Source organism: Oncorhynchus kisutch, linkage group LG1 (genome assembly GCF_002021735.2).
Source record: "Oncorhynchus kisutch isolate 150728-3 linkage group LG1, Okis_V2, whole genome shotgun sequence".
Taxonomy (NCBI): Eukaryota; Metazoa; Chordata; class Actinopteri; order Salmoniformes; family Salmonidae; genus Oncorhynchus; species Oncorhynchus kisutch.
In genome coordinates, this window is record NC_034174.2 from 74920064 (window position 1) to 74945725 (window position 25662).

Below are 25662 nucleotides of genomic sequence, written 5' to 3' on the forward strand. Positions count from 1 at the left end.
GTTTTGTGTACTGTACCTTAAAATAAACCCGTCAAATATTTGTTGCTTAAATGATCAGGGTGTATTTATTGAAGGCTGTGAGTCTGAGCAGCTGTCCAACACAAAATGTCACTGTTTCTTTTGGTCACACACAGTAGTCAAGAAATGGGACAGAACAGACTGCAGTATATGTAGGTAGGCATCTCTTTAGCTGCTAAATATACAACATTTTAAATGCTCACAACATAAAATACCCTTTTCACACCACTGTGTCAACCCAGACCTAACTGCTGGCTCAGATCTTTTCAGCACAGTTCCAGGAACTATAGTGGATGCTTGGCTGGGCTCTGTTCGGCTCAGTACAGCCTGGTTTGGCTCAGTACAGCCTGGTTTGGCTCAGTACAGCCTGGTTTGGCTCTGAAAAGCCCTATAAAAACATCAAATCTAAGTCCCAAACACTTTCTCAAAGGCCTGCCTATCCACCACACGTCCCAGTCTAGTGGAGAAGTACAGCGTCTCAGAACTACTATATCTCTTCAACCTCAATATAGTCTCCCCTATGGAGTCCCCGGTGTCCCCCAGAGTCATAACGTCCGTCACGGGCAGATACACGTCCTTCCTGCGTCCCCAGAACGTCAGGTGAGACACTTTCAGTGTCGTCTGGGACTCATCCAGGTACATCATCCCGACGACGCGTCTCAGGTAGTGACTAGCCGAGAAGAGCATGACGGCGGCGAACGCCGCTATCCCCGTGCTGTAGCTAACCAGTAGGTACGAAGCATCTCCTTGGAAATACATGTAGTATACGGGTGGGAGTAAGAGCATAGTGATTCCGGTTTGGATCAGTTTGAGTCTGGAGACCGCTCTCAGGAGTTTGATGTGAGGTAAGGAGTAGATGAGGTTGTATTTTGGGGTGGATAAGTCAGAGTATTTGGTGAGAGCAGTGACGTGGGGGGATGGGGGTACTGGGTAGCTGTGTTGGATACTAGGCGTCCATCTTGGGTCCAGTCGGGTGACTACATGGGGTTGTGGGCCACATATTAGCGACCTTGAGCTGCCTCTCAACACACAGTATCCTCTGCAGTGGGCCAGCACATGGTAGGACAGCCGAGGGAAGAGTGTTGTAGACCTATGCTGTGGGATAGAGACAGAGAGAGGGTCGGGTAGAGGGCAACAGATGGAGACATGAGAAATACAAAAATACTTCGTTTTTGTTTAAAACTACTAACTGTTTAGAGAGCAAGAAGCCATACAACAGAGAACCGATTATTTGCTGCATCCTCATTCATCCAATTTATTCTAACGGTATTATGTGTTATTCTATATTAGTGGCTATACAACTGACAGTCTAATATTGAGTCAAGCGACAATAAGAAATAACTAATTTACCAACCATGTTAGCTGGCTTCTATCTTGCAAAATATGTGAGAAAACATCTCAGGAAGGTATCATTCACGCTGTTAGCCAGATGGCTAGGTCAGACCTTGCACTTTGGCACAGGAAGTAATTTACGCAATGTTCCAAGAGCAATTCCGCCCTCTTGTGGGCAGAGCGACATATGGTCAAAATAAAGTATTTGTGCAATAACTTTTATCTCTAATATTAATAAATGTGAACAATAATAATTTTTTAAAAGCATAATATTTATTGCGCAAGTCTTTTACATTTTATTTTAAACTTTAGGTTCCACAAACTTATTAAAACGGAAAGTGGGAAGTCAAATATGACAGTTATGAGGCAACAATGTCGCTGTTTGAGCATGTGAATAGGATGTTGTGAAACTACGCTAACGATTTCAAATGTTGCCACTGAATTATTTTGTGTCTTGCTTCTGCATAGATTGAAGAAGGAATGTCAAGACTATCTTCGGTGGAGTCCCGATCTACCAAAGAAGTGTCGCTGTTTGCAGCCAACTTGAACAATATTGAGACGTCTTTCCAAGCTTCGTTGGCCTATTAAGAAATGTTAACTTTATGACAGTGTTAATGCACTGTTGTCTGTCCAACAGCATAGCAGAAGTGTGAGTCAGTGACCGTATGGACTCGGCGCAAAAATGCTTCAACTCGGAGACGAAATCGCCCTATTCTCTGTGGTGTTCGCGTTCGTTCTCCTCGGAACACGGAGCCCGATATGGTCCACCGCCCTCACCGCCTGCCTCTATGCCTTTCTGATCATGTTCCGTTTTCCCCAAGTCCCGACCAGCCAGGCGAGACAGGTGCTTCGGCCCGCTAAGAACGCTGCTTCGGGTGGGGTGTCCTTAGTCGCTCACCGGGGTGGAGGGCATGATGCGCCGGAGAATACCATGGCTGCCATCCGGGAGGTGAGTCAGGAAGTCGAGGAGAGAAGTATTTGTTCAACAAGGATTCGTGGTTCTTGAAAGCCACAACATTCTCTCTCGCTCTCTCTCCCCTTACATAGCCTCCAGATGATTATGGCAAACCTTCCTGGTCTCATCTCCCTCTCTCTCTCTCTCTGCATCTCTAGGCACATAAGAACGGGGCGACCGGCGTAGAGCTGGACTTGGAGTTCACATCAGATGGAGTCCCTATTCTGATGCACGATGAGACTGTAGACCGAACCACCAACGGGTCGGGACCCCTCACACAGCTAAGCTTCTCTGGGCTGTGTAAACTGGACGCTGCCGCTAAGCACCGACTCCGGTGAGTAGGAAGAGAGGTGGAGTGATACTGTAGGACCGCTCCGGTCCTGGAGGTGGCAGTGTCTGCATGTTTTTGTTCCCAACACTAAAACACATATTCAAATGAATAAATTATCATGGTTTAAATTGTGTTCTGTGCTTATTAGTTAGCTGGGACAGGACCAATGATGGCACGGTATATGTTATGTGGTTCCTACAGTGACAAGTTCCAGGGAGAGAACGTCCCCACTCTGCAGGAGGCTGTGGAGGAATGCATCAAACTGCAGCTCACCATCTACTTTGATGTCAAAGGTCACCCAGATGAGGTACAGCCAATCAGAAGCCTCAGATAAAGATTTTTATGACTATACACAGTTTCTCACTACTGAGTACTTCTTTGTCTTCTTCTTAAGCCTAAGCTTGATAATTCTCTTGTTTGCTGTTTAACACTTTTAGATCAGTCATGGACCAGCTAGGCCTGTTGAAAGCCTGTGGTTTTAGTCAGTGGCCCACTTCAGTTCAAGAAACTGAGAATTGAGAGCAGTCATCTAACTCGACGGTTCCCAAACTTTTCCACTCCGGCCGGCCCCTCTTCCATCATTGGGGGAACATCTTTTGCTGTTTTAATGCTAATTTCCAACAATTCTACACATTGTGTGTTCATGTCATATCTGAGTGACTCATACAATAAGAGAATTCTGACAAGTTACAACTATCTTTCTAAGGTCTGCAATGACTAACATGATAAGAGGAACTGATGATGCACTACCCAATTTTCAAAATTACACCTTGTGCATTCTACTATTACAACATTCAAGAGTAAGTTTAAGGCTCAACTGAGATCCTTTTTTGGGGGGGGGGCTCTGCACCCCCTCTGCCGACCCCTTTGCACGCCCCACAGTTTGGGAACCACTGATCTAACTGACCCCCCAACAGTTACTGGCTCACCAGTGGGTCTGAGAGGTACACATACACAAATATACACAGACTCTACAAACAAACAGAACGTGTATTAATGACCTTTTCATGTTCTGTTCTTCTCTCCTCCTCTCCCAGGCAGCGGCAGCCCTAAAGGAGATGTATCAGAAACACCCTGTGCTTTACAACACCAGCATCGTCTGTTCCTTTGAGCCCAAAGTCATTTACAGGGTAACTGTGGGCTGTTGGGTTGACAAGAGGATAGTAGTGGGCTGTCTGTCTATATGGGTGCTGGGTTAGATGTGTCTATGTCTCTGTATGAGAGGACTAACTATTGATTTAAGTTTCCATGATATGGCAGCATTTTAATTTCAGCTTCACTATGGGAAGAAAATTAGATTACAGATAGACATTTGAAAGATTTGACCTGATAAACTCGTAGTAAAATCCCTTCCCTCTTTCTCTCCATTGCCCTCTAACCCCTGATCCCAGATGCGTCAGGCTGACCCGGAAGTGGTGACGGCGCTGACCCACCGGCCATGGAGCCTTAGTCGGTTGGGTGACGGCACGCCGCGCTTCTCGTCGCTATGGAAACACCACTGTATGCAGGTGCTAGACGTGATACTGGACTGGGCCCACCACCACCTGCTCTGGAACCTCTGTGGCGTCTCTGCCTTCCTGGTGCAGAAGAACTTCATATCACTGTGAGTCACCGCTGTCTATTTAGAGTCCAAAATGGCTCCCTATTCCCTATATCCTGCACTACATTTCAAGTTTTAATGTCACGTGCAGAAGGACAGTGAAAAGCTGTTATCCCAACAATGCAGTTATCAATATCAATGTAGTACTATAAAATACATGAAGGTAGAACAAAAACACACAAGAAATGGAAGTAAGAAGATCACGAGAACGAACGTAAGTGAGCTACAGTTGAAGTCGGGAGTTTACATACACCTTAGCCAAATACATTTATAAAGTCAGTTTTTCACAATTCCAGACATTTAATCCTAGTAAAAATTCCCTGTCTTAGGTCAGTTAGGATCACCACTTTATTTTAAGAATGTGAAATGTCAGAATAATTGTAGAGAGAATGATTTATTTCAGATTTTATTTCATCACATTTCCAGTGGGTCAGAAGTTTACATACACTTAATTAGTATTTGGTAGCATTGCCATTAAATTGTTTAACTTGGGTCAAACATTTTGGGTAGCCTTCCATAAGCTTCCCACAATAAGTTGGGTGAATTTTGTCCCATTCCTCCTGACAGAGCTGGTGTAACCTGAGTCAGGTTTGTAGGCCTCCTTGCTCGCCCACACTTTTTCAGTTCTGCCCACAAATTTTCTATAGGATTTAGGTCAGGGCTTTGTGATGGCCACTCCAATACCTTGACTTTGTTGTCTTTAAGCCATTTTGCCACAACTTTGGAAGTATGCTTGGGGTCATTGTCCATTTGGAAGACCCATTTGCGACTAAGCTTTAACTTCCTGACTGATGTCTTGAGATGTTGCTTCAATATATCCACATAATTTTCCTCCCTCATGATGCCATCTATTTTGTGAAGTGCACCAGTCCCTCCTGCAGCAAAGCACTCCTACAACATGATGCTGCCACCCCCGTGCTTCACAGTTGGGATGGTGTTCTTCGGCTTGCAAGCCTCCCCCTTTTTACCTCAAACATAATGATGGTCATTATGGCCAAACAGTTCTATTTTTGTTTCATCAGACCAGAGGACTTTTCTCCAAAAAGTACGATCTTTGTCCCCATGTGCAGTTGCAAACCGTAGTCTGGCTTTTCATGTCAGTTTTGGAGCAGTGGCTTCTACCTTGCTGAGCGGCCTTTCAGGTTTTGTCGATATAGGACTAGTTTTACTGTGGATATAGATACTTTTGTACCTGTTTCCTCCAGCAACTTCACAACGTCCTTTGCTGTTGTTCTGGGATTGATTTGCACTTTTCGCATCAAAGTTCGTTCATCTCTAGGAGACCGAACGAGTCTCCTTTCTGAGCGGTATGACGGCTGCGTGGTCCCATGGTGTTTATACTTGCGTACTATTGTTTGTACAGATGAACGTGGTACCTTCAGGCGTTTGGAAATTGCTCCCAAGGATGAAGCAGACTTGTGGAGGTCTACAATTATTTTCTGGGGTCTGGCTGATTTATTTTGATTTTCCCATGATATCAATCAAAGAGGCACTGAGTTTGAAGGTAGGCCTTGAAATACATTCATAGGTACACCTCTAATTGACTCAAATGATGTCAATTAGCCTATCAGAAGCTTCTAAAGCCATGACATAATTTTCTTGAATTTTCCAAGCTGTTTAAAGGCACAGTCAACTTAGTGTATGTAAACTTCTGACCCACTGGAATTGTGATTAAGTGAAATAATCGGTCTGTAAACAATTGTTGGAAAAATTACTTATCATACAGAAAGTAGATGTCCAAACCGACTTGCCAAAACTATAGTTTGTTCACAAGAAATGTGTGGAGTGGTTGAAAAACACATTTTAATGACTCCAACCTAAGTGTATGTAAACTTCCGACCTCAACTGTATATATGGTTAGTTCCAATACCGTATTTACAATGTGCAGGGATACTGGATCTATAGAGGTAGATATGCATAGGGGTAAGGTGACTAGGTATCAGGATATATGATAAACAGTAGCAGCAGAGTATATGATGTATGTGTGTGTGAAGTCAAAATAAGTGTGTGTGAGCAAATGGAGTGTGTGTGTTGGAGTGTGAGTGAGTAGAGTCCTGTGAGTGTGTATAAAGACAGTGCAAAAAAATATAAACATTCAGGAGTCAACTCAGATTGTCTGTGTTGCCATTTGTTTAGCTACTTAGCAGTGTTATGGCTTGGGGATAGAAGCTGTTCAGCAGTGTTATGGATTGGGGATAGAAGCTGTTCAGCAGTGTTATGGCTTGGGGATAGAAGCTGTTCAGGTGCCTCTTGGTGTCAGACTTGATACACCGGTACAACTTGCCGTGTGGAAGAAGAGAGAACAGTCTATGGCTTGGATAGCTGGAGTCTTTAATGATTTTCTGGGTCTTTATTTTTTTTGTACATTATTTTTTACAATATAAAACACACACACACACAAATGACAACAACAACAACAACATCACACCTGCCCAGACCCACTTGCTCACACACCCATCTCCAGCGCCCGCATCGCTCTCCGCCACATGACCTCAAACTGCACCATTTTGTTTCTCTCTGTCACCTCACCTACTTTCAACATTTGGATAATAAAGCATGTGACCTTTCCATTGTGTTAACGACAGAGGATTAGTTGACTTCCTGTTTTTAAAGTATACGTTATTTTTCAAGATAATTGACGAAGATAATTGCCTTCCTTTCACATTGCCAGATATAGAGGTCCTGGATGGCAGGGCGCTCGGCCCCAGTGATGTACTGGGCTGTCCATACCAACCTCTGTAGCGCCATGCGATTGAGGGCGGTGCAGTTGCCATACCAAGCAGTGATGCAACAAGTCAAGATGGTGCAGCTGTAATAGTTTCAACCTCCTGAGGGGGTTATGTACATTCCCTATATAGTGCACTACTTTAGACCTATATAATGACATGATTCTGCTTGAAGGAGCAAAGTATCTTCTGATGAAACAAAATATTTGCTGCTCTAGCCCTTATGTACTGTTGCTTTGTTGTTACTACACGCCACAACGGTTACCCACATCGTTAGCTGTTTGAAGTGTACACACCCTCAATAACCACTGTTATAGGGATACTTTGGGATTTTAGCAGATACCCATAGACTCCCAGTCATTGCGCTAACGCTAGTTAGCATTGGCTCACGAAACTAGCTCTAACTTCCTTCATACTGGACACAGAGACAACAATGGTATCCATGTTCATTTTGGGGTTGGTGGCGGCACCGTAATTGTGGAGGATGGGCACGTGGTAATAGCTGGAGTGGAAAGGTATCAACAACATCAAACCCGTTGTTTCCATGTGTTTGATGTCATTACATTCGCTCAGTGCCAGCCATTATGATGTTGCCGTCCTCCCCTCAGCAGCCTCCATTGCACGAGGTCATCTGACTCTGGGGAAGTAGATAAAGGGCTAAAATCACTAAGTCTCCCTTTATTACACATCTCATTTCACATCACATGTATTGATTTGATTGGCCATTGATTCCTTATTGACTTTCTCTTCTCTCTTCCATCCCCAGGGACTATGTCCAGTACTGGGCTCAGAGAGGGGTTGAGGTGGTGGGCTGGACAGTCAACACAGCTGAGGAGAAACAATACTACCAGGAGATACTCAACGTCAACTACATCACTGACAGCCTACTGGAGAACTGTGATCCTCACTACTGAACAGACACCTGCACAAAATGCACACACACTGAAGCGAGTTAAAATCCCATATTGGACACATACGGCTTTAACCCTGTGTTACTTATCTTACTGTGTATTGTATGTCCGAGACACATGATACAAATATTCAGTCCAGTACAGAGCCTTCAACTTACAGGGCGACTTCATTTAGTGAACAACATGTCTCCAGGTTCACCTATGTACTGTGATAACCAACTCAGGAGTGTACCTACTGCACAGTTACATTTTAGTCATTTATCTAGAGAGATTTACACTAGTGAGTGCATACATTTTCATAATGGTCCCCCGTGGGAATTGAACCCACAAACCCTGGTGTTGCAAGCCACCATGCTCTACCAACTGAGCCACACGGGACCACAGCTCATACATATGTCATATTTTGAATCCATGACCATTCCCATTGTCAAGGATGTGTAAATATGAACACTTCATTCTCACACAGTGCAATAATGTGCTTTTCTGAAGGGATAGTCTAACTGGAATAAGGAAAAGTCTGTGGGCATCCAACCAGCTTCCAATGAAATACTAACCTAATAAGATGCATTAACTTGAGTGAAATAATCTTATAGGAATGGAAAAATAAACAAGTATGGATAAAGTAGATTTGTTCAGCTTCTCTCTCTCTCTCTATGTCCTTATGCAGTGTCTACGATATGGTTTCAACCCTCTGCCACAGGCTTTCCCCTCACCTCTTAAAACAACATAAGCAAAGTCTGAAGCCGAGGCTACTACCAGTGTTCAATGACTGGACATTGGTCAGCAGTCTCTAAGGTGCAAGGTTTATTACCTGGTGGGAGCCCGGCTAGTAACAGTGAGTAAAGTTCAGGGCAGGGTACTGGGCGGAGGCCGGCTAGTGGTTTCAATCTCTCGGTCACAGCTTTGACGCGCCTGTAGTGTCTCTGTCTTCTCGAAGGTAGGGGGGTGAACAGGCCCTGGCTCGGGTGGCTGAGGTCCTTGATGATAGGAGGCAGGATTAGGGTTAGTCCCATACATTGACCTATATAGACTAGATGTGTCTGAGTGTAGGGGGCAGGGTGAAGCCTAGGTAGACTAGTATTACCTTGGTTAAGCCTGTCTGAGCCTCCTCTCGTCACCAGCGAGCTTCCGTTACCAAACATGTCTTGCCCGTCTTACATATGTTCTGACTCCCAGTATGTATGTTGAACATACATACTAGGCTCTTCCACAACAACCAAAATGCATGCCTTATGCAAATATATATATTATTAATTGAACTATGCAAGTCAGTTAAGAGCTAATTCTTATTTACAATGATGGCCTACCCCAGCCAATGCTGGGCCAACTGTGTGCCACCCTATGGGACTCCAAACCACAGCAAGATGTGATACAGACTGGAATCAAACCAGGGACTGTAGTGACGTCTCTTGCACTGAGATGCAGTGCCTTAGATTGCGCCACTCGGGAGCCTTAGGCTCCCTATACTAAAAAGCCTAAGGCTGTGTTTGCATAATGACTCGTGTTAAATCAGAGAACATTTGTGCTGGTAAAAAAACGGACTTCAGCAATCTCTGATTTAACTTCCCAATTTTCATTCCAAATTTTAAACCCGATCATCGTGAATAGTCTTCAAATCTCCACGTGCTCGGATTACGGGTCAGCAGTAGTGCGTTCTGAAGGGCGCTCCTCCTCGAAAACCGCGACGGTTGGGGGTGTGTAGTGACATGACCGGGGTGCCCATGACTGTTATGATGAAATCATGTGTGCGGTGTCACTGTTTGTACGCGTACTGTAGGATAGGGTTGCCTCTCACAAATGGGAATTTAATCAATATAACTAACTGTATTTTCTATTCAAAAACAGTGATCGGAAGGGTAGGAGTTTCTTCTCCAACATACATTTGAATTCCATATCCGTATTGAATCACCTTGGTTGACCTATTGGCTATACCCTTGAAGCACTAGCAGACTGGCTCTTTAACCAAACATATGCTTATTCGTAGCGGCGTCGATCACAGCACAGGACAAGGAACACATTGCAGTAGCAGTACCGAGATCTCTTAACCGAACCGGAGACGTAGGCTACGTAGCACTGAGCAGCTGACTTGGAAACACAGGCGCTATAATTTTCCCAACGTGGCTGCGTCAAGAGAACTCGACCAAAAAGGGGATTGCTCAAGGGGATCGATTTAAAGACCACCACGGTATTTGGAGTCGACACATTGTAGGCTACCACTCTCGACTTGTTGAAGATAACCCACTTATTTTTCATTCGCAAAACTGAAGTTCTCGGCTTTCACATGATGTACACTATTACTAGAGGTCCCAGTAAACTTGTTACACAGCGCAGGACAGGTGAGCATCCGTTATGTAATTATGGTTTCTCTTCAATCCAATTATGTATTGCCTATATTGTTATTATCGATAGTAGCATTCGAATCATGTCAATAAAGCAGTAGTGCACTTTTCAAAACCTATATAATGAGCACGGAACTGTGTTTAATTGAACCTAGGCCCTCGATTAGATCTGTCGGATTTAAAAGCATATTTTAATGACAAGCATGCATGTTGTGATCAGTGCAATCTTGCTATTCTCTTTCCATTTCAGGTCCCACGCAGCAAATTGAGAATAAAACCAACGACTTGAAGCTCAAACCGACCCCCTGGTTATCCTCAAAGTAAGTTGCCATATTGCATTTATCATAATATCTAGAAGCGCGAGCAAACCAGTCAGCTGAAGAATCCATGGTACGTGTGTGGCGTATAGTGGAATAAACATAATCATGTAACGTTGATTCCACTATCATTTTTGTAGTACGTCACGATTCACGGAAATTAATTTTAGAACGTTCGTAATCCTGTATGGTTACTGCAATATAGTGTCGATACACCGATAAATTATTGTATCGTTGAAGTGTTATTGCAACGTTTTCTACATTGTTTGGAAACGGTCTGACCTTGCGAGGTTAGCTGACAGGCTTGCTGGCTAGCCGCGCGTGCTAACTTTGGCCATTTGTTTACTGTTTAAACGCAGTAGAGAAACATTAACATTTTTGAACAGCCATTGGAGACTGGGGAGTTTTGTCAGTAGTTACATTGTAGCCAGTGTAGAACTATGAACAACGTACCCTGAGAACGTAGCGTGCGTTCAAAGTGAAATATGCCTCGCGCGCTCTGCAAGGGCACACAAGTTTAGCAATGGTGCATTTGGTTGAGTAAGCAAGCTTTTTCCCTGTCATTGGCTACATACGTTGGTATATTTTCAATACAGGATCAAATACATTCATACAATGTAGTTTAATGCACGTGTGTTACATAATAGCACAGTCATTCAATCGTTTCCTGGGAATCACTCCAGACTTTTATAACCCGTCTGCTGTTGTCTCCGTAGCGACATCTGTGTAAGGAAGTAGGTTCAGAGGAATCCCACCAATCCTTACATTTCTATGGTAGCCGAGTGGGCATGACATGCGATGTGGGAAAATAGAATTCCTTAATATTCTAGACCAGGGCTCTTCAACCATGTTCCTGGAGAGAAACCCTCCTGTATGTTGTCACTCCAACCCCCGTTGTAACTAACCTGATTCAGTTTATCAACCAGCTAATTATTAGAATCAGCTGCGCTAGATTAAGGTTGGAGCAAAAACCTAAAGGAGAGTAGCTCTCCAGGAACCGGGTTGGAGACCTGTTCTAGACATAGCCACTGAACCTCTAGGCTAGATATACAATTTACTTTGCATGAGTATATGCACTTATCTATCTAGTGCATTTGGGAATGTATCAATGTCCTCTGTTTTCAGTGCATGCAGTATGGACTGACTGGTTTAAATAGGTATGATGTGAGAATGTATGTATCATTTTAATGGAAGGTGATGCCAAAGAAAAAACATCCATCCTGGATGGACTATAGTTTTATTCAATAAAAAATATAGTTCCTTTTGGGTTTTATGATAAAAGTATAATCTAGTGCCCAGCATATACATTTTTGAAGCAAGACCAGCTTTCCAGAGGCGTAACGCAATACGATTTCACACACAGTTACTCATTTACCGTCATCTTCTATCTGTCTAGCTCTCCAACCCCTAAGATAGTGTTTAATCGCCTGAACGGGAAGAGATACCACACTGCAGCCTCACAGAAGGAAGACACCACATCTGAAGGCTTCACCCCGGCCCATGAAGAGAATGTCCGATTTGTGTACGAAGGTGAGACACATTGACTACTGGACAGATGAGACATTACCCATTTTTCTCATGCATAGAGCCATGGACACTCACTCACATGGTATAAGGAGTATTGTACTCTCAAATATGCAATTTGAAGGTTATTATTGAGCCTATAGTAAATCATTTTATGCACACACATTCCAGTGTACATCAGTTGAATGGAAGGCCATTATAGCTGACAGACATGTTGACCAGCAGCACTGACTCAGTGTTAACTCAAGGCTACATCTGACACACTGCCACTATCCACACCACCAGTAATGTTGATCTGGGAGAGAATCACTGCATTCAAGGACTAGACTACCCGATGCATGAGGAGAATAGACACTAAAGCAAACAGGGGGTGTGAATATATAGAACAGAGATGATGTATAGAAGAGGGAGAGAACTACGTGGAGTCTAAACCTACACTCGAAAGCAAACTGGGAGGAGAATGGAACCCACCGAGTTTAAATGATGAATCAAGTGCAAAAGTCGAGGAATTCTTTGACACAATTTGGGTATTATAGTTGAAAGATCCTCAAACCTTAGAGAACAACCTGTTCTGTTGTTCTTGGAACACTGCTCAATGATAATGGTCAGAAGGAAGTTCTGGGCATATCCCGTTTGTTTTTATAAAACCTCTTACAGAGCACAGCTCTCCTCATTTACAGAAAGCCTTTGACTCCATTGTAGTGCATGAATAAGTCCAGTCACCACGGTTGTCATTTAAACTATGAAAACACTAAGTAGGGTAAGGTGAAAGCTCCTTTGTACTTCTTATAAGACCGTGAGCTTGGTATATTTTTGTACATTAACATTCGAATGCTTTTCACAGAAATGTATACAGTCAACAGTGTATTTGGAAGTGTAAGGGGCGTGTTATAACTCATAGTGAAACACACAACCTCCAGTCTTATCTCAATTAGTAGTGTGGCTGATAAAATGTACTGTAGTTCTGTCCTGGTCCACTCGAGGACACATAGTTGGCTGTTTCATTTGAAGCACAAGCAAGGTTACACCTCTAGAGGAATAGTTTATTTAAAATAAAAACACTTCCATTGGGCATTTTCTGAGGAAAACAACCAACCATCAGCTTCATAGCCGCGGGAAGTTGTGGTGCGATGGCTGCTGCAGCACCCCATGATACTGTAATATCACAATAGATGGATTTTTAAAAAGCACCCGAAACATTTCCCCGCGTCATGTCCAGTTGGTTTTATGTAGTCATAGGCTGTGTGTATGATACAACTACCTAGGAACTGCAGCATAACACACATGGAAAAAGGTATTGGCTGTAAAGTGTATCTTCAGTTAGTGTGTGTACTAATGCCTCTGTGTTCTCTCTGCAGCATGGCAGGAAATGGAGCAGCAGCTGGCAGGAGATGGAGAAGGCCGTGTGGAGCCTGCTGCTGTATGTGGCCAGGGGCCCGTGCAGTACGCAGAGAAGACCCCCAGTACCACAACGAAGAGTGAGTAGCTATAGGCCTTATTCACTAGCCGCCATTGTTGTTTAATCAGCCTCCATCTTGCTTTACCGAAGACGTGCAACAATGGGATATATGGGAGAGGCTGTACACTAGTCAACCTCTACTTCCAATTATGTGATGCCCAGGACCTGTATTCATAAAGCCTCAGAGTAAGAGTGCTGGTCTAGGATCAGGTCCCCTGTCCAAACAATCTTATTTTGATCTGAAAGACGAACTGATCCTAGATCAGCACGCCTACTCATGCTCCACTTTGTCATGGTCTTAACCTTCTATTTTGGTGTATTTCTGTCTAGCCCTCTAAACGTCTGTCTCAGTACTGTCTAAAGAAACACATCAGGCTAAGTCATTCTTGGCACCATCTTATCTGCAGCTAGATAGAGAGGTCATAAGGCAAGCTTTTTAATGTTTAACTCTCTGGTCTCTGAACAACTATCAGTCTCTCACCTTGGATAAACTGTCACTCCTCCTGGTTGCTGATTTCACACAAAAACCTGCCTAGTCCTGTTCACTCTGTAGGTCATTGGACAGTTACTTAACAGTAGATGGACAGTACTGTAGTGTTTGAGGTTACAGAGAGAACGAGTGACGCGTTTTGAAGCACAAATGTAATATCTCAATTAGCAAAAATCTCACCAATACTGTTTCCTTTTTCATACACTATTGCCTCTCCTTCTCTCCATGCAGACTTGAGAGATCCAGACAGATGTACCATAATAGTAATGTTCTCTCATTAGCACCTATTCCCCGTCTCCTTACAGACTTTGTGCCTATAGACCTGGAGGAGTGGTGGGCCCAGCGCTTCCTGGCCAACATCGCTAACCTGTCGTGACAGGAGGTGCTAACTTGCGTGGAAGCCACATGGGCCAAGCTGTGATCAGAAGAAGAGGTGCTGGGGGGGTGGAGAGAGGACATTCTGGTTCTGAAGCTACAGTTTAGTGGGCTTCCTGTATTTTGTACCCAGTATTTTGGGTTCAAAGGAATACTGATATCTGCACCGTGCTAGGGGAGTGTGTGACACGCACACATTGCTGTACCCCTGAATGGTCCTGAAGCTACTAACTTTTAGACTGAACGCTCCACCTCCAAGGAAAATGCCTGTTCCTGATTGGCTAATCAACCAGAAGAACTAATTCATGAAGAGTATTTGTGACTTTTCTTCCACTTGTGTTTTCTTTTTAACAAGTACCTCCCTGCCCCAACATGAGTTGTGCTCAGATTGAATGAAGTCTATTTCTTGGCTGGTCTTTGGAGAAAAACAGTAAAATATTTTTCACTATTTTCCTTTGTGTTGGAGTTATTCCCGGGTAATCCAGGGGTTTGAATGTTAACTATTTTGTCTTGTGGACAATAACCCAGTGAAAATGGCTTAGTCCAGACTAGTATAACATGCTGTAAAGATAGGACCCTAGGAAGAGAACATAAACATGACTTAATTCTAGAAGTCCAACATCCAACCAATATGAACAGGAAACAGTTCAACCAGAACTCAAAGGTAGTAACACGTTACAGCCTTATTTGCCACTGATTTAGTTTAGACTCAATTATTTCCCGCAAATCCTTTCAAAATCCACTTTTGCCTCCACTGTATCCCCTCAAAGGTAACTTCAATCTGCCGTTTTAGCTGCCCCTCTCCCTCTCCTTCCCCTCCCTCCAGCCCTGGTCGCCCCCTTCCCTCTTCTCTTTCTTCCTCCCCTCAGTCCAGGCTTGGCTGTGGTAAACGTAATGCACTGGGAATCCAGGTAGTCTAGTAGCTTGGCGGCCCCCAGCTGGATACCTGCGGCCTTAAGTCTGGCCTGGAGGTCTGACAGGACCAGGGGCTGGTAGTGGAGGATCTGCCCGTAGAGGTCAGGGTCTGACTGGATGAAATGACGGACAGTGACGAGCTTGTCCTGGAGCTTGGAGGCAGACTGCGAGGCAGTAATGTTGTCGTTATCCGAGTCATCAGAGAGGCACTGCTCTGGATTAGACCTGGAGAACAGAGATGAATGGAGGAGTGTCAATGTTACTACATTTGACTTTGAATTTAGAAGTCAAAGTATTCTAGACAAATACATACATGAACAACAGCTGTTAAACACACACTCCCAGTGCTAACCTCTCAGAGTCTTCACTGGGTGCTGTGGAGGACGTATTGGATCCCTGAGAGGCAGAGAGAGGCTCCATGTCCTCCTCCTCACCAGGCAGTTTCACCAGGGAGACAGTAGGTGCTGCTTTTCCACCAGGCTCTTTAAACCCCTCAGCCTGGGCACAGGACACTGGCTTTCTGGTGGGCTCCATGGTGGTGGGTGGGGGCGGCCCGACGGCTCTGGGGCGACCCAGGGAAGGTGCCTCGTCCTCGGACTCTGAGCTGACGACCTGGTGGGTGTACTGGTGGATCTCCTTGAGCTTCAGGATCATCTGGCGCTTGGGTAAGGGACGCACACCGAATCTAGAGGGAGGACACAGAGCAGGATGGCAACAGAAAGAGATGGATGTAGAGAAAAGAGATGGGGGGGGGGTATAGACAGACTACACTGACAACTGCCATTCACTGTGCTCCTGTAATCTCATCATCAAAGAACAATCAATGGAGGAAGAAGGACTGGGAACTAGATAAGGCTAGGTCTCTTAAGATGGTGGTAGTGATGGGGGAGTGAAATGACCACGAATTAAATAACTGATAGAAAAACTAATCTAAAAGGCAGAGATACCAGAGACCGTTCTGAGGTGATGTGTTGGGGGAGTCAGACCTGTTGAGCTTGTTCTTGAGGTCAGGTGTGTCCATGTCAGAGTAGCTGGGCATGGGGGTGATGGGGACCAGGGGGCCCTGCTGGCCTTTCCTACGGGGGGCCACTGTGGAGAGAGGGGTCAGTGGGTAGAGAAATAAGATGTGACAAAACAGTGAATGTGTTTCACATGTTTATTGCATTTCTGGATCAGAATAACACCAATGGAAGACTGTTCAATATTTCAACAGTAGGAAGCAATGAAGCTGGCTTTGAACCCGAGCTAGCTAGATTAAACATTATAACCTCTATACAAGGGGGTATAACTGCTGAAAGTGTATTACCTGGAGTCTTGAGCTGGGCCACTCTCTGAGCCAGAGCTACAGGATTCACCCTCTGCGAGAGAGGAAGAGCCTCATCCTCTTCCTGCCCCCAGTCGTCCCAGATCTCAGCGTCCAGGAGGCTAGCGTTGATCTCTGGGTTGGCCTGGGGTGTAGTGGTGTTGGGTGGAGGTGGAGAGGGGGTGGAGTAGGCTTTAGGAAGAGGAGAGGGGGTAAAAGTAGAGGATGTTCCTGTTATCTCTCCATCTCTCCGGCCCTGTCTTGGAGGACTAGCTCCACCGCCGCTGCTCTGTAGCCTCAGACTGAAGCACACTGCCTGGGATCGTTCTCCGTCCGTGTCCCCTCCTCCTGCGTTTAGGCCCCAGGAGTCATCGAAGGCCATGGGTGGCTCGTCCATCCCGAGGAAGCTCTGCTGAAAGCTGTTACTGGACCTCTCCATGTCTTCTCCCATCTCTTCCTCCTGCTCTTCCTCTTTCACTATACTCCTTTCCAGTTCCTCCATTTTCATAATCTCATCCGATTCCTCTCTCACCCCCCTCTCTTTCTCTCCCCCCGTCTCGCTATCTCCTGGGCTGTGGAAGTATTTAGACTCACTGGATGGTCGGCGTTGTCCGGGGGAGCCGCTGTTCTCTCTCGGTTGGGTAAGAGGGTCCTTATGTGGGTCCGAGAGGGATAGGCCCAGAGACCCCTCTCCCCCTCTCTTCCATGGGCTCCCAGAGATCCCCAGCCCCCTCCCTCTCTGCCTGGTTCCGTTGTCCCCCTCCCCGTCTCTCAGAAGAGGGGAGGCCAGAGACGGAGCAGAGGGCTTGGGTAGATCTGAATAAAGGGGAGTGGAGCTGTATGGCTGGGGGACGTTGTGGAGAGGAGTACCCTTGGTGGAGGGGTCTGGTGGGGGGATGACGGAGAGAGAGGGGGTCAGGCGGGGTAGGCAGGAGCGTTTTGGTTGGGACTTGGAGGGGACTGTGGATCCAAAACCACTGTTGTATTTCTGGGAAGAGAGGTCGTCATGGTCGAGACCCAAGCTGGAGTGCCGAAGCCCTCTGCTGTCTGATTTCTGCCTAGAAATAGAGGACTCTGTCTGGGCAGAATGTGTAGAAACCCTGGGTGGGTGTGAGGTCTGGCGGCTAGGCCTGAAAGGGAGGGTGGGAGAGGAGAAAACTGACGCTGCAGAAGAGGAGGAAGAAGAGTTGGCCTTAGGAAAGAGCTGAGTGCGACGCATGCTACTAAAGGTCTGGGTAGAGCTCGTCCTCCTGGACGGCAGGGGCGGAGTGGCCGGGATGAGCCAAGACATCTCTGCAGAACAGTCCATGAGTCTAGTAGAACCAGCAGAACCAGGGTTAGAACCTGGAGGATCTGGATCTAAGCCTTGATCGGAAGGTGAGACAGAAGGATCCCTCACAAAACCACCAATAGTCTCTTTCTCCTTCGAGCTGGATTTCTTAGGTTCTGTGTCAGATTGGGTTATCGAGGTGGGTTTCTTGGGTTCTGTGTTGGATTGAGTTGTGATTCGGGTGTAGCCTTGGTGGTTCTGGGAGAGACGAGTAGGGGGTGGTGGAGAGGGGCTGGTAGGTCCTAGATCCCCTACCTCCATCTCTTCACTAGAGTCAGACAGAACTATAAGCTCAGGTTCTTCTTTGGTACTGTGAGGAGGAGAGACGGGTACAGAAATACTATATGGACCATAACTCTCTCTCTTTAAGTCCTCTGGACTAGACGGTACCTTCTCTTGGAGTATCTCCTTACACACAGGAACCTTCCCTCTTCCCACCACTCCCTTCGTCCTAACTCGTGCCCCGGTGTCAGTCACTTCCCCTGGGGACAAACCAGGAACAGGTAGGGCGGATACACCAGGGACCAGAGGAGGACTGATGGAGAGGTCAATGATTTCAATGGCTGAGTACTGGAGGGTAGGGATCGCTGTCTGTCTCGTACTCCCATCGACCCTCACCCTTGTGGGCTGGGAGCAGGAGGACGGTGGGGGTGGGGAGGTGAGTTCTGGCTGTCTCGCACCCTCCACTACCATGGTCCTGGGGGGCTGGGAGCAGGAGGGTTTCTGGATAGCCCTGTGGGGTTGGGAGTGGCAGGATGGTTGTGTTGGTGGGGAGGTGTGGGGCTCCTCCTGCGTCTCATAGACCCCCCAAGAGTCAGAGAAGAGGCGGCTGTAGCTACGGTCTAGACTAGCGTTTAGTTCTTGATAGTCAATCGGACTGGAGTGGAGGCTTTTTGTTGTTGATACCTCTCCAACACTTCTTGAGCTTGTGACGTTTGATTCAAATTGTTTTGTTCTGTCTGACTCCACGGTGGCTGTTCTAGAACGTTCTAGATCTCTACCTTCTGATTTGTTGAGATCAGCTTTTATCCTATTTGGATTCCCCTGGTCTGTGTCGATGTCACCAATAGCCATGTCTGCCTCTAAACTGGGAGGTTTTGTTTGAGGGGACATCATGCATGTTAATTCACCCGTATCTGAGTGTTCAGCCAATGACTGAGCTTGGATTGGAGCCTCCTGCTCTTCTTCTGTCTCTGTGAAAAATGTCACTCCTCCCTCCTCCTCCTCTTCTGATTCTTCCTTTTCGCTCTCTTTTCCTTCATCCCTCTTTCTCTGAGTGGCAGCAAACTCATATATCTCCTCCATCTCTTCTTCGTTCACCCTTTCTTCGTTCGTCTCTGCATCTTCTATCGTCACGCCATCCCCTCGCCCCTCCTCCTCCATCGCAATCCCTCCTTCCTCTCCTCTGTCCTCATCTTCCTCAACCTCTTCTTCATTCCACATGGAGCGGAGGAGCTCCATGAAGACCTGGTCTTGGTGCTCCTCCTCTCCCCCAGATTGGTGCTCCTGGGCTGGGTAGTCTCCCCACTGATCCCCCTGTCCCTCTACACCTCTGTGGAGGTCTGTCTGAGCTGGGTAGAGCTGGCACAGCTGCTGCAGCTCCTCCAGGTTGAACCTGATGAGGAGAAAACAGAGAGAAAGAAGGAGTTTTATAGAAAGAGAGACAGAAAGCAAGAGGGGAAGGGGGATAAAGAACAATATGTTTTTTGGTTCATTCTAACTCACCCTTTACCTGAGAATTTTGTAATACTTTCTGTTACAAAGATTAAGTCATATCACTTAAACACCAGCCATCCAGGCGGAGGTGTTGAGTCAGACTTTACCTGGCTGCCAGCTCCTGAACGTGTGGCAGCAGGGTGTGTGTGAGGGGGCAGTGGGCTGTGTAGAGGTACTGGAGCAGGGTATACACCGCCTGGCCTGGTACCTCACCCAACAACACCCTTTGGGCTGAGGGCATGCCGTCCTCCTGCACCCAGAATCCACTGTCATGGACCTGGGGGAGAGAGAGGGATGGAATGAGAGAAGGAGCGATAGAAAACAAATGAAATTCAACTGTAAATATTAATGGTTTCAAAGGAGAACCATACAAGCAAATACAACGAGGCAAAATCCACAGGTGCCACTCACCATCTGCACCAGCAGGGGGCAGCGAGCATACAGCATGAATGAATGGGTGAAGTACACCTCCCCACTGTCCACCTGTAGCTGGACATCACTGAACTGGGGGTTGTTCACCATACTGGTGAGGTCTGAGGCCAGCCTGGACAGCGCCACCTATGGGTCAGAGACGGACAATGGCTACCAGCACAGAGCAATGATCAGGCAACAAGAGTCCAACAGAGTTATGATGAGATGGTGATTATATTAGCCCAGGTGTGGCCAACCCTCTTTCTGGAGAGCTACTGGGTGTGTGTAGCGTTTTGCTCCAACCCTACTCTAACACACTGCACTCAGCTAATCAAGGTCTAGTTATTAAAATGTATACAATAGAGTGGAAGACTTCTAAAAAAGGTCCCTTACTGATTTCTGGCTGCTCCTGTTGGTATTTCTGCTTTGAGGAAGAGATCTCATCTGATGGCTTTCAGTGTTTCTACTGCTCTCTGGGATGAAGCCACTGAGACACAGGTCAGGGGGTTCGTCTGTGCTCTCAGGAACAAAGCCACTCAGGTGGAAGTCTGTAGCAGTGTTCTCTTTGTCTGAGGGCGCGAGGGAAGATTAACAACGTTAGAGGTACAGTAGGTTTGACTTTCAGGGATGCTGTGTGTGTGTTAATCTGCATGTCTGTGAGCGTGTATATACATCCTGTGTCTGGAGTGGAAAAACAGGGAGTGAGAACGTGACCAGCGATGAAGATGCGTCTAGCGACTCGCAGGCACCGAGGCCCAGACTGAGGACTCCATCACGATTTATGGCTGACCATATGACAGAACGCAGAAGACAAACACACCTTATCCGTGGCGGGACGTTCCCATAGAACCCTGGGAGCACGGACACCGTCGGGGGTGTGAAGACAGATAACTTGAAATGAATGAATTACATTGTCGTGTTTGGATTGATTCAAGAGTTCATAAAGTGTTGTGAATGTTGATATGTTTCATTGTACTGTAAGTGCTATGGATTCATTGTTACTGTGTTATTCTTCTCTGTTCATAGAGGGAGCGACCAGATGTGAGCTCTTATCATTCAGATAAGGGAGGTTCTGGAGTTTGAGTTATTTGAATGAATTTTGTTTTAGCCGAACTCCGTGACGTTAATTAGACGAGGAGAGATTCTGAGACCTGGAGCTCAGGGGAGAATAAAAGATGGGTGGAAACCTGGTTCACGGAGTCATTGGAAACCAATCTCCTGGTGTAGCGTTCTGTTACACCATAGTGGGTCTTTTAAACATTTAGACTTTTACATATTTTGTATCTTTTGACATTGAAGACTTCTGGTATGTATAGCATTTCATAATTGTATTCTAATTGCACAAGTGTAATAAATGAGATTACTTTTAGATGGATAAGAACGGCAGTTGTCATATTTCTGAGGAACATTCCTCGTGTTATTAGATGTATGGTCTAATGGTAAATGTTATTCATACTACACACAGCAGATGTGCTTGGCCTCTAACTGTGCAGCTCTGAGCTGAGGTTAAATCAATCATTTAATGCTAGGACATTGATCGCAAGATATTAGCTGTCTCTCAGAGCCTCTGAATAACTCAATAAGGGTCATCTTGGACATGTAACTTATAGTATTCTGAGTGGTGATACAAGGCTCGCTACCTTGACTAGATCCACGGATACACTTTTCTACCTATAGCATTCACATGGTAATGGAGTCAGACTGAAGACTATGATATGCTTGTATTAGTCCTACACTTTTACATGTCAATGTCTTTGTGTTTTGTGCACATTCTTCCCCCTGTGTGTTTCCCTGTATATAACAGCTCTCCCAGGAGTAGCTCTCACCTCTGGCAGCTCCTGGGGTAGAATAGCCCCACTGTGTGAGGGTCATTCCCTCATCAGCCAGCTCCATCAGGTCACACAGAGTCTGGCTGCCCACTGGAAGGTGCCCTGTCCCTGGGGTGGAAGGGAGCGAAGAGGGGGCTGCCTGGGTGGAGGAGACTGGTTGTTGGGAGGAAGGGACAGATTGCTTGGTCATAGAGATGCTTTCTGTTGAGGAAAGGTTGGTGGAGGATCCAGGCATGGCCTTGGTGGGAAACACCATATCCATCTAGAAGAAGACAAATTGAGTGAAATAAATGAAAGTGTGAATGAAAAGACTACGAATCAAGATACACTCATACTTTTAACACAAATCAGAGTATTAGAAGCAAAGATGTGAAAGTATGAGTAACACACGCACATGGGCTCTCACCTTTACAGACACCCAAGGCTGTAGAAATTCTCTGAGCTCTGGGGTGTAGAACTCAGAGATGACCTTCGGCCCTCCGTCCCGCAGCGCACTCTTCTGCCAGAGGGGGCCAGCACCCGTTCTGCAGGAGGGCAGGGAGCTGGGGCAGCGTGTGGGGGTGGGAGGCGAGGGGGCGCGGGTACGGAGGAGGAGGCCAGCCACACGCTCCTGTAGTCGCCTCAGGGCTGTCTCCGAGTCCTGGACCAGGAGGAGGGGAGGGGGGCGAGGGGGTGCACCCTTTTTCCTCTTGCCACGCCCCTTACCTGGGGGAGGGGTCAAGACAATAGGACTCGGCTATGATATTAATGATATAATATAAACATCAATATGTTTATACATGTATAGTTTCATATCAATGCATTTAGTATAGTTAGCTCCTGTTTTACATAATAAAGGGAAATTGTTTTTCATCACAGCAAATGCATCCTTATAATCATAGCATAATGCATTGCCCAAACAATACGTAGGTTCAGTCAAGATAGTGACTTACTCGTCTTACTTGGTTCAGCTTTCCACTTCAATGGTGACAGAGAAATGTGAGGGAGGATGACTGGGAGCTGCTGACCACCTCTCTCCCTCTGTAACTCTCTCTGCATCTCCCGCTCCATCTCGTTCTCCTGCTCCAGTAGGGAGTGGGACAGGGCCATGGCCATCATGGTGTCTTCATCCAGGCCACGGGGCTTCTTTCTGGGCTTCTTCCTACCCGGGAGGCTGGGGTCCGTGGAGCCTTTACGCTTGGAACCTCCGGCCTGCGGACTGGGGGAGAGGAGAGGGTTATTCACGGGTGGAATAGAATAGTTTATTGTCCTCCAGCATTTGAACAACGCAGTGTTTCTCCTACATTCTTTCTCTAGGTGGGACAGAACAGCCCCAAAAGCATCATACAGGGGCAGTTCAGTAGGGCACAACGTTAGCTCTATCAAGTACACTTCTATCAGCAATGTTCAGTATGTTGCACCCTCCTGAACACGACTCAATGCTTCTAACATCAAAGTTATCAATTTAATGTACAGTAATAGCAGTCAAGTTGTTTGGGTTGGTTGATGGTTCAAAGGGGCGGGACCAATCAGACCAGGGTGACTCACGGTTGGTTGGCGGTGCTGTCAGTCAGGCCCTCTGCAACTTGTCTCTGTACAGCCTGCAGCAGCTCGGCAGGAGCCACGCCCATCGTGGAGGAGCAACGCTTGAGGTGGGCCGCGCGACTCATCTGGGACTTGAACCGTTTACCACAAATGGGGCATTCTGGGACGCTGGGAGCGGGAGGAGGGGCGGGGGCAGCACTGTCCTCACTCTCGTCTAGACACCTGGATAAGGGGACATGGGGTGTCCCAATAAAGTTAACTGGTTTATTTTCCTTGTCTCCTTTCCTTCATCTGCACTGATCTGAAAACACTGGATTGTTGAAGGCTAAACATCAGAAGCCACAAGATGACTTGATTTCACCTATCCAGTTCCTCAAGATCAGGAAAGGAAATGAGGCAGTATCTTCCTTGGAGTCAGACAGAATCTGGAATTATAATTGGCTCTTTGGAGTCATTGACTGTTCTAGTAACAGACAGATTCTGGAGTTAGATGGGTGAGAGAGAGCAAGTGTCCAGTGTGTCCAGCTCCAGTCGTCCCTACCTGTTGATGTGTTGGGTGCGTCCTGTGGGGCTCATGGCAGACAGGTCTTTCTGGCAGAGCTGACAGAAGAACAGGCCTCCCTGCTCCAGGTCCACTACACTACCCTGGGCCACAGCCTGGGCCTCCCTGTCCAGCTCCTCCTGTAGACGCAGGGCCAGGGCCTCATCCGAGTCATCCACCTGGGGGTCCAGTGGTAGGGGAGAAGAGGCGGAGGTGGATGGAACTGAACAGGAAGGGCAGAGGTGGAGAGAAAGGTAATTAGCATGCCATTGAGTGTACACACAAATGAAAATACACACCATAGAATCTAGAGTAAAGACACAGTGATGGATCTCACCTTCATTATCTGGCAGTGGATGGGGAGCAGCACTGTCACTTCCACTCCCTGTTGCTGCAGGCTGATTCCTCTCACCATGCACCAGCTTCTGTGGATTGACTCTCTTGAACTGCTGCATCCTGTGTAGCACTTTCTCCTTCACCCCCATTCCCCTATCCTCAAGTTGAGACCCAGCAACATCCACAGCCACTGATGACCCATTCTCTCCTACACCAAGTTCCATACCGCCATTGACCACTGCTTGTTTAGATTTGTCTGTATTGGAGGGAAGTCGGTTTGGTTCATCACAAGTGGTAGAGATGGAGGAAACGTGTTCAGAGTTGTTACCCAAAGCTCCCTTTGAACTTGGGCCGACATCTTTCTTCTTCCTCCTACTCGTCACCCTTTTGGTGGGTATGTCTTTCACAGTGTCCTGGGACGAGGGCTCTGCAACACTTCTCTTCTCGGTTACGCCTGCTTTTCTGCGGACTCGTTTGAGCAACTTAGAGCAGAGGTCCACGAAGTCTTGATCAGAGTCGTCCATTGTGTTTGACTGTTTGTGGTCTGCTTCTTGCGCCACTAAATAGCTAGATGTGTTGTTTTGATAGTAGCTAACGTTAGCCTCTCGGGACTGAGAGCCATGGAGGTTAATGCTGCTAGCTAGCTAAAAATGTGAGGTGGCATTTGTGAAATATCCTCTCTTCAGCATAAATATTCTGCATAATTTAGGAATGAATGTGCCATTACTGCATGAAAATTGAACAGTTGCATCTGACAGTGAAAACATGTATTACGAGCTAAATTTATCTTTATTCAAAATACTCACATTCGACTGCTTCACATACTTCCGGTCACGTGACAACAGGCTTGACGTCTACCCAGGTCATGTGATAGGGTGGATTTATGCGTTACAAGACCTTTATTATTTTTAAAGTACTAAATCATTTACAACATTTAGAAAATATTACCAGTAGAAGAATAGCAATTAGCTTTAAACTGAAGTATAAGTGACCATATACATTTTTTGGGGCTTGATGGCTTTATCATTTGATCCAACAATAAAATATTCTAAAATCCACAGCTTCTCCCCTGAAATCATGGTAACAGTCATTTGCAACAGCTTTGTGTGTAATGCATATATATATTTTTTTAAGTAACCTTTATTTAACTAGGCAAGTCAGTTTTGAACAAATTCTTATTTACATTGACTGCCTACACCGGCCAAACCCGGATGACGCTGGGCCAATTGTGCTCCGCCCCTATGGGACTCTCAATCACAGCCAGTTGTGATACAGCCTGGATTCGAACCAGGGTGTCTGTAGTGACACCTCAAGCACTGAGATGCAGTGCCTTAGATCACTGCGCCACTCAGGAACCTGTTTTACCTGAAATTTGCATGG

At 46.2% G+C, this 25662-nt stretch overlaps 5 protein-coding genes and 1 long non-coding RNA gene across 11 annotated transcripts in view; 3 read left to right on the forward strand and 3 right to left on the reverse strand.

The window, feature by feature from the left end:
• LOC116375800 (4-aminobutyrate aminotransferase, mitochondrial) overlaps positions 1-40 on the forward strand; it is an 8529-nt gene extending 8489 nt beyond the window's left edge. Inside the window, exon 16 of the mRNA XM_031833214.1 lies at positions 1-40. This exon is cut by the window's left edge and continues 618 nt beyond it. The gene's annotated coding sequence lies outside the window, so the exon portion shown is untranslated.
• Positions 1-2702, reverse strand: part of tmem186 (transmembrane protein 186) — a 3454-nt gene extending 752 nt beyond the window's left edge. Inside the window, exons 1-3 of one of the 4 annotated variants that reach the window (XM_020468915.2) lie at positions 2249-2465; positions 386-1108; positions 39-345 (exon numbers count right to left, since the gene is read on the reverse strand). In XM_020468915.2, coding sequence (XP_020324504.1) covers positions 424-1108; positions 2249-2292 — 729 coding nt within the window. In that variant the 5' untranslated portion in view covers positions 2293-2465 and the 3' untranslated portion in view covers positions 39-345; positions 386-423. Of the gene's footprint in view, positions 1114-1372 lie in introns of all 4 variants that reach the window. The other 3 variants (XM_020468916.2, XM_020468917.2, XM_020468914.2) reach the window with 3 other exon arrangements.
• gde1 (glycerophosphodiester phosphodiesterase 1) lies at positions 1519-8401 on the forward strand. The gene is made up of 7 exons (XM_020468912.2): positions 1519-1551; positions 1819-2299; positions 2464-2639; positions 2838-2943; positions 3674-3766; positions 4028-4239; positions 7729-8401. Exons 2-7 carry the CDS (start codon positions 2033-2035, stop codon positions 7874-7876), a joined length of 1002 nt encoding a protein of 333 aa, XP_020324501.2. The 5' UTR covers positions 1519-1551; positions 1819-2032; the 3' UTR covers positions 7877-8401.
• On the reverse strand, positions 6444-11077 carry LOC109876511 (uncharacterized). The gene is made up of 3 exons (XR_002253018.2): positions 8958-11077; positions 8685-8850; positions 6444-7599 (listed from the first exon to the last, which is right to left on the reverse strand). It is a non-coding gene; the product is annotated as an uncharacterized LOC109876511 (long non-coding RNA).
• mcrip2 (MAPK regulated corepressor interacting protein 2) lies at positions 9196-14825 on the forward strand. The gene is made up of 5 exons (XM_020468918.2): positions 9196-10209; positions 10463-10532; positions 11926-12059; positions 13412-13531; positions 14308-14825. Exons 1-5 carry the CDS (start codon positions 10155-10157, stop codon positions 14376-14378), a joined length of 450 nt encoding a protein of 149 aa, XP_020324507.2. The 5' UTR covers positions 9196-10154; the 3' UTR covers positions 14379-14825.
• On the reverse strand, positions 13076-25452 carry slx4 (SLX4 structure-specific endonuclease subunit homolog (S. cerevisiae)). 3 transcript variants are annotated; one of them, XM_031833199.1, is made up of 14 exons: positions 25089-25452; positions 24284-24978; positions 23947-24169; positions 23409-23627; positions 22814-23079; positions 22288-22586; positions 21879-22143; positions 20446-20621; positions 20053-20199; positions 19749-19918; positions 16599-19540; positions 16279-16381; positions 15645-15977; positions 14906-15517 (listed from the first exon to the last, which is right to left on the reverse strand). In XM_031833199.1, the coding sequence occupies exons 2-14, from the start codon at positions 24804-24806 to the stop codon at positions 15154-15156; spliced, it is 6030 nt and encodes a 2009-aa protein (XP_031689059.1). In that variant the 5' UTR covers positions 24807-24978; positions 25089-25452; the 3' UTR covers positions 14906-15153. The 3 variants fall into 3 exon arrangements, with proteins under 3 accessions (XP_031689056.1, XP_031689059.1, XP_031689068.1); XM_031833196.1 differs by having other exon boundaries at positions 13076-15517; positions 24284-25452; XM_031833208.1 differs by having other exon boundaries at positions 22823-23079; positions 24284-25452.
• Positions 25453-25662: the final 210 nt, after the last annotated feature.

Excerpts from the sequence above, each read along its gene's own strand:
- mcrip2 (XM_020468918.2), top strand. The coding sequence starts at position 10,155 with ATGATGTACACTATTACTAGAGGTCCCAGTAAACTTGTTACACAGCGC. Across the intron at positions 10,533-11,925 it reads ACCCCCTGGTTATCCTCAAA|CTCTCCAACCCCTAAGATAG; the intron begins GTAAGTTGCCAT and ends CTATCTGTCTAG. Across the intron at positions 12,060-13,411 it reads TGTCCGATTTGTGTACGAAG|CATGGCAGGAAATGGAGCAG; the intron begins GTGAGACACATT and ends TTCTCTCTGCAG.
- gde1 (XM_020468912.2), top strand. The coding sequence starts at position 2,033 with ATGCTTCAACTCGGAGACGAAATCGCCCTATTCTCTGTGGTGTTCGCG. Across the intron at positions 2,300-2,463 it reads CCATGGCTGCCATCCGGGAG|GCACATAAGAACGGGGCGAC; the intron begins GTGAGTCAGGAA and ends CTGCATCTCTAG. Across the intron at positions 2,640-2,837 it reads GCCGCTAAGCACCGACTCCG|TGACAAGTTCCAGGGAGAGA; the intron begins GTGAGTAGGAAG and ends TGGTTCCTACAG.
- slx4 (XM_031833196.1), bottom strand. The coding sequence starts at position 24,806 with ATGGACGACTCTGATCAAGACTTCGTGGACCTCTGCTCTAAGTTGCTC. Across the intron at positions 23,628-23,946 it reads CGCACCCAACACATCAACAG|GTGTCTAGACGAGAGTGAGG; the intron begins GTAGGGACGACT and ends CCCCTTATCCAG. Across the intron at positions 19,541-19,748 it reads GTTCAGGAGCTGGCAGCCAG|GTTCAACCTGGAGGAGCTGC; the intron begins GTAAAGTCTGAC and ends TCTCCTCATCAG.